The sequence below is a fragment of the Brassica oleracea genome, chromosome C2, assembly GCF_000695525.1.
Source record: "Brassica oleracea var. oleracea cultivar TO1000 chromosome C2, BOL, whole genome shotgun sequence".
NCBI lineage: Eukaryota > Viridiplantae > Streptophyta > Magnoliopsida > Brassicales > Brassicaceae > Brassica > Brassica oleracea.
This window is the reverse complement of record NC_027749.1, coordinates 20,762,935-20,769,994: the sequence shown is the minus strand read 5'-3', so window position 1 is coordinate 20,769,994 and position 7,060 is coordinate 20,762,935. Positions and strand designations below refer to the sequence as shown.

At 41.6% G+C, this 7,060-nt stretch overlaps 1 protein-coding gene across 1 annotated transcript; it reads left to right on the top strand.

Moving 5' to 3' along the window:
• Window positions 1-3,006: 3,006 nt before the first annotated feature.
• LOC106325401 (polyadenylate-binding protein 5-like) lies at window positions 3,007-5,844 on the top strand. The gene is made up of 7 exons (XM_013763457.1): window positions 3,007-3,429; window positions 3,515-4,278; window positions 4,432-4,509; window positions 4,588-4,677; window positions 4,772-5,089; window positions 5,181-5,390; window positions 5,467-5,844. The coding sequence occupies exons 1-7, from the start codon at window positions 3,135-3,137 to the stop codon at window positions 5,665-5,667; spliced, it is 1,956 nt and encodes a 651-aa protein (XP_013618911.1). The 5' UTR covers window positions 3,007-3,134; the 3' UTR covers window positions 5,668-5,844.
• Window positions 5,845-7,060: the final 1,216 nt, after the last annotated feature.

Here is a 7,060-nt window from a genome sequence, read left to right as displayed (position 1 = left end):
GGATAGAGGTGGATAATCAGACCGAAATAAATCAACCAATAAAAAATAACTCTCTATAGAAGAATCTTGCAGTTTTTGCTAAAAAATCTAAAATCTGATTTCGCGCCCAACGCCTCAAGCGATCCTTGGTTGGCAGTCTTCTCCGCAAAGCCAGCCATGATATAAACGCATTACGTGGAATATGTTCCTTGAACCAAATAGTCTTGTGCCAATATTTATTGTTGATAGTGTTTATATTCTTTTCTGACATTAGTATCCATATTTTTTTAGTAAACTGATCCAAAGAGATTAGTTTGTGGAGCTAACCAAACGAGGATTATAGTGTTTATTTTGGAAAAAGTAATAGGTTGAATGATAGATGGTGTGCGTGCTTTTTCACATGAAAATCTGCACATATATTAAAATTGTAAGATTTGAATCATAGAGAAAATATAGTGTATATGACTGAAGTTGGTCCATTCGGAAACTAAAGATGGTTAAAATTCTTCTTTGTCAAAATGCGTAGATGTGAATCTTATATGAATAGAGTTCTCCATTGCTTATAGCAGTGTAATAAACTCCGTGTGTAAAGGAGAAAAAATGTGTTAATCGTACTATATATAACATTATTTTAAAATTTCAAAAAGTTTATGTCACATACAAAAAACCATCAATAAAAAATATAATTCTCCATCTACAACAAGAAAAATGAAAAATTATAAACATATAAATTTAAATTAAGAAAAACTAACATTGGAAAAAACAAGAAGTTAATGTAAAAGAAAAAAACCGAAAAATAATATTATAAATAAAATAAATTTATAAGACACGATCCGCGCGAAGCGCAGAAAAAATCTCTAGTATATATAATGTTGATCCCGTGCAAGGCGCGGATCTTAACCTAGTATACATATATATATATATATATTAATAATCTCGTCTTAACAACTCTCCATTAGAATTTTTTTTAAGTACGTGAATCTTCATTAACAAAGTAATGATACAAGAGATACAATAGGTTATGTAGAAATCAAATCTTAGTGAATTTAACGAAGCTAATAAACATAGCAGATGTGACTAAGAGAACCACAAAAAAGGTAAAAACAAAACCCTCTTAGAACAATAAAATGTTTGAACGGAGATCAAAGCTTTAGCTAGATAAAATAACAGTGCAAGCTATTAGGTTTCAGTAGACCTCAAAATAGTAATGATGCCCATGTATGCAATAAACAAACAGAGATCATTGGAGGTTTCAACCGGAGAACAGTCTTGGATCCGCGACTGTCCCGAAGGCGACTCGGAACGGGTGATAGGAAAAGCAAGGGAGACCAAGCCTAGGTCCGGCTATCCAAACCCGATGGAGTCCACTCCAAACGTTGTATCCAGAAGACGAGAAGCCGAGTCCCTGGGAATTCAAACTGACGAGGAGAAACCGAGAGAAGAAGAGCTGATGAGGAGCAAACTGATGGAAGCCGATGTTAACGGTTGAGCTCCGGTCCCATCCAGAGAGCAGCGCACAGAAAGGTTGGCTTCATAGCATCAGTACGACAAGTATCGGCGAGAGACTTCCTTCTGAAACATGAGTCGCATAGGAGACACATGCTCTTATCAGCAGGCGGAGGAGGATGCACGACCCGGGTATGGTGTGCCGACGGAAGAGAGAGACGACACGAAACTCTAGACCATCTTGAACCATCGATAAGATCCCACTCAAAAATCGCCATGGAAGCTGCTCGGATATCGGAAGAGGTCCCCGACAAGGTCCTCAGACTCGCGATTTCATCTCGGAACAAGAGTACAAGATGGGGGAGCTCTTACTTACGCAACTGATAGTGGAGGCAAGAGAAACCAGATGAGGCAGCGAAAGGACCGTTGAGGAAGATGCAGAGACAATATTCGAACCGGGCGAACCTCAGACGTATATCTGACCCAGATCCAAAGAAATACAAACCCTAGATCTACCAAACAAACGATGCCTCCTACAAAAAACCTAACAAGCACAACCTTGCTTTCTCACTCCAGAGACACTGGGGACACACCCATATGTCTATTTGGACACCAGATCTGGCCTCGCTCTCTCTCCGGTGACACTTAGATGCACCCAGATGTCGATTTGGATGCCGGATCCGGCGAGAACCAGAGAAAGAAAACAAAGTGGAAGTGAGAAGCATGTAGCACTTACGAGAGGAAGAGAAATTAAATAAGCGGAGAGACTAGGGTTGGGGGACCAATGGAAATAGGTCCATCGCCGGCCATCTGAGGGAAGCATAGGAGAAACGCCGAAGAGAGAAAAATTGCTTCTCTCACCTCCCTCTCCTCCCCATTAGAGTTGCTCTAATTCATCTACAAAAACGGGTATGTAACTAGGTACAAACTAAAATATAGCAAGACAAATGTCAGAGACAAATTGATTTAACTTGACCATATTGTTCCTAATCAGTGCCGGCCCATTGAATGTGAGGCCCAGAAGCTAAAAAAATTTGAGGGCCGTGGTATTATCAACGTTCAAAAGATTTTGATGGGAAGGAGGTTCGAAGTCATCACCTATAGACTATACACACCATGACTACCACTAAGCTACGGACAATTTATTATAATTCTACGGCCGGTAAAACATATATATTTTTTTGGGCCGGAAGCTGGAACTTCCTATGCTTGGTATCAGGGCAGCTACGGTTCCTAATACAAAACTGTACACTTGTTCAAAGTCCTGAAAGACTCATAAGCAACGCAGGAACAAAATAAATATCATTTGATTTGGTCAGAATATTACCAAATCTCAAAATGCATAAAATGGCGACAAAAAGAAAGAACAAGGACCAAAAAAAAGTACACGTGGCATCCACAGACGTCCTTTCGTCAGTTTCAACAAAAAGCCCATGATGGCCCCACAAGGTCCCGCGTAAATCTCGGTCTAAATCTGAAGAGACGCATCAAAGATCCGTAGGAACCGATTCGTTAATTAGCGAACGTATAAATACAGACAAAACCGTAGTGCACTCTCTTTACTTCCTTTCGTGAGTTAACCTAAAAACGAAAAAAATAGAAAATAAAAAATAAAAAATAAAAAAGATATATATCGCAGAAATTTGGAAACACACAAAATCTCTCGCTGTCTTGCACACACACGCGAAAAAACCCTAAATATCAGCGGTATGGCGGCAGCATCTGGAACTGCCCCCACGACGGCGATGGTCGATCAAGCCCCTAATCAACCAGCGGTCCCTACTGTGACTCAGGTAGCCGCCGCGGCGGCACCAGCTGTGGAAGCGTTGCAAACGCACCCTAACTCGTCTCTCTACGTTGGAGATTTGGACAAAAGTGTCAACGAGGCGCATCTCTTGGATCTCTTCAACCAAGTGGCTCCTGTCCAAACAGTTAGGGTTTGTCGCGACTTGACTCATCGCTCTCTCGGATACGCTTACGTCAACTTCGCTAACCCTAATGATGGTATATAATAAAATATTCTTATTATTGTATGATTAATTATTTGTTGCATATTCGTTAGAAAAGTTATGATATTTTCTTGTTACAGCGATGCGAGCGATGGATACTCTCAACTACACACCGATCAAAGACAGACCCATAAGGATCATGCGTTCGAACCGTGACCCGAGCACGAGACTTAGCGGGAAAGGCAATGTTTTCATCAAAAACCTAGACGTATCTATCGATAACAAAGATCTCTACGATACGTTCTCGACCTTCGGGACCATTCTCTCTTGCAAGGTGGAGATGACCTTGTCGGGAAGGTCTAGAGGGTACGGATTTGTTCAGTTTGAAAAAGAGGAAACCGCTCAGGCTGCTATAGAGAAGCTTAACGGAATGCTTCTTAATGATAAGAAAGTCTTTGTTGGACTTTTTGTCCGACGTCAGGACCGTACTCGGTCCGAGAATCGTGCGCTCCCACGTTTCACTAATGTGTACGTGAAGAATCTTCCTAAAGAGATTGATGATGGTGAGCTTAAGAAGACGTTTGGGAAGTATGGAGATATATCGAGTGCGGTTGTGATGAAAGATGAGAGTGGGAGCTCGAAGTGTTTTGGGTTTGTGAATTACGAGAAATCTGAGGACGCTGCGGTTGCGGTTGAGAAGATGAATGGTATTAGTCTTGGGGAGAATGTGTTGTTCGTTGGGAAGGCGCAGAAGAAGTCTGAGAGGGAAGAGGAGTTGAAGAGAAAGCATGAGCAAGAGAAGTTGCAAGGATCAAATCTGTATGTGAAGAATCTTGATGATAGTGTGGATGATGAGAAGCTTAAGGAGATGTTCTCTGAGTATGGGAACGTGACATCGAGCAAGGTTTTGTTCTTGATCCTTAAAATACATATTTTAACGATTCATTAGTTAGTTTAGTGCTACATCGGTTGCCTAAGGTGTTTTGTTCTTGATCCCTAAGATACATGCCTGTTCTAACGATTCATTGGTTTAATTTTTCTTTGGGAACGTGTTTAGGTTATGATAAACTCAGGAGGTTTGAGTAGAGGGTTTGGTTTTGTTGCGTATTCTATTCCTGAAGAAGCTTCAAAAGCTGTAAGTTCATAATCTTTCTACATATTCACACTTTTGTTTTAATCTTAATGGTTTTTATTGGGGATGATGATTATACAGATGAATGAAATGAATGGGAAGATGATAGGAATGAAACCCCTTTACGTTGCTTTGGCTCAACGCAAGGAAGAGAGAAGGAACCACCTTCAGGTTCTTATATACTTCTCTCAATCTTTCTCTCTCTCTCTGAACTGTATGATTTGTATTGTTATACATTTTTGATGTTTTCATTTGTTTCATTCAGACCAAGTTCTCTAATATGAGAACGAATGGGACAATGACTCCAATTCCAATGCCTGGGTTCCATCATCACCCAGCAGGAGGGGCAATGGCAGGACCACCACATCATCAAATGTACAGAGGCCAGAACGGTCAAGGTCTGATGCCGTCACAGCCTATGGGATATGGCTACCAACTTCAGTTCATGCCTCGTCCGAGGTCTGGCCCGGCTAACTTTGTGATGCCTTACCCTCTTCATAGGCAAAACCAGCATGGTCCGCGGGTTGGGTTTAGGCGTGGCACTACTAACATGCAGCAGCAGCAGCACTTCCAGCAACAACAGGTATGTAATGTTAAACCTGATCATTTATATGGTTGTTTGAAAGTTTGTCATCTTAAAATTGGTTGTTATTTTGAACTATCATATTATGCAGCAAAACACAAGCTCGGGAATGAGATACTTGGGAGGTGCAGGCAACATGAGAGGTATGGAAGTAGCTGTTCCACAAGGCATGATCTCTTTGCCTTTAGGTGCATCTGCAATCTCCCAAAATGCTTCTCAAGCCCTACAGGAGCCATCACCACTTCCCATTTCTAAGCTCACTTCTGCCTTGGCTCTGGCTAGCCCCGCCAAGCACCCACAGGTATTGACTTATCCGAGACATAGACTAGGTGAACATTTCGTTCCAATGCAAAGCTAACTTAAGTAATTGATGACAGATGCTTGGGGAGCAGCTCTTCCCACTTGTGGAGAAGCAGGAGCCAGTGCATACTGCCAAAGTTACAGGGATGTTGCTGGAGATGGACCAAGCAGAGATCTTACACCTTCTCGAGGCACCTGAAGCTCTCAAGACCAAAGTGTCTGAGGCTTTGATTGCTCTCAGACTCTCTGCTAATCCACCAGCTGTGTCTTCTGCATGATGACCAGTTTGCTCCCTCTTAAAAAACTCTTAGGAACTCTCAGCTTAAACTAGTTATCTTGTTTTTTTTTTTTATGTTTGCAAGGTTGGTTTGTTTTGAGTTTTACTCATAACTTTCTTTGTCATTTGAGATTTTAACTCTTAGCACTTTATGTAGACTTTTTTTGGGCTATCTAATGATAGAACTCTATTGCACTATCTCTACTTTGTTGCAACTCATATTCCTTTGCATGTTCTCAAATAATCTGCAGCATGGTTATACGTAGGTCGAACTCTGATTATATGAAATCTGGATGTACCTTTCCCATCTAGTATTTGATATTAAGGATATGAGTTACTACACTATCGAAATTATTCTCTTAGTAAATAAACCATCTTAGAAAATATTATCTTGATTATCTACCACTTAAGTTTCAAATTCATATGAATGTTTGGGTACATTCTGTCAAGGATACATTGCATCCACTCAATGATACGATTGATCTCTCCCATTACTGCCTCAATATTGCCTCAATATTATGCAACATTATGTGACAACCCGCCCCGTGGGAACTAACTGTCCCGTGGGCCCCAAGAAAACTGACGAACTTGGACTTCACGCAACTGCTGAACATCTGTCGAGAACCTTGTTAGTCGAAGGACGAATGACGATGATTTTACTCATCGTCATTGAAAGAGACAATTGAGTTAGTAATTACTGAACATAATGGTGCTAAAAGAACTTCCAAATATATAAATAATCAATTGGTGACAGCTTGTCTTGTGGGAAGGCTGTTAAAGGGTGAGGTCGTGGGTTCGACGCTCACCAACAACCTAATTATGGAGTTAGAGAGAACTCATAATGGAGGGGTTGGGGTCGGTGCGCTGCAGCGCTGTGAGCCTGGGGCCCACGGGACAGTTAGTTCCCACGGGGCGGGTTGTCACATAAAAAGTCGACTTTTTATGTAACAACCCGCCCCGTGGGACCCAGGCTTACAGCGCTGCAGCGCGCCGACCCCAACCCCTCCATTATGGAACACCTTCCATAATTAGGTTGTTGGTGAGCGTCGAACCCACGACCTCACCCTTTAACAGCCTTCCCACAAGACAAGCTGTCACCAATTGATTATTTATATATTTGGAAGTTCTTTTAGCACCATTATGTTCAGTAATTACTAACTCAATTGTCTCTTTCAATGACGATGAGTAAAATCATCGTCATTCGTCCTTCGACTAACAAGGTTCTCGACAGATGTTCAGCAGTTGCGTGAAGTCCAAGTTCGCCAGTTTTCTCGGGAGTTATCAGTTCTTCGGTCATGATTTCGAGCCTATCCAGGAGTGGATATGTGACGTTTCTGCCACCAGCCCACTTCAAGCAATCGTTCCACGAGTTTTGTTACTGGAGATTATGTGGT

Excerpts from the sequence above, each read along its gene's own strand:
- LOC106325401 (XM_013763457.1), top strand. The coding sequence starts at position 3,135 with ATGGCGGCAGCATCTGGAACTGCCCCCACGACGGCGATGGTCGATCAA. Across the intron at positions 3,430-3,514 it reads CTTCGCTAACCCTAATGATG|CGATGCGAGCGATGGATACT; the intron begins GTATATAATAAA and ends TTCTTGTTACAG. Across the intron at positions 4,510-4,587 it reads CTGAAGAAGCTTCAAAAGCT|ATGAATGAAATGAATGGGAA; the intron begins GTAAGTTCATAA and ends ATGATTATACAG.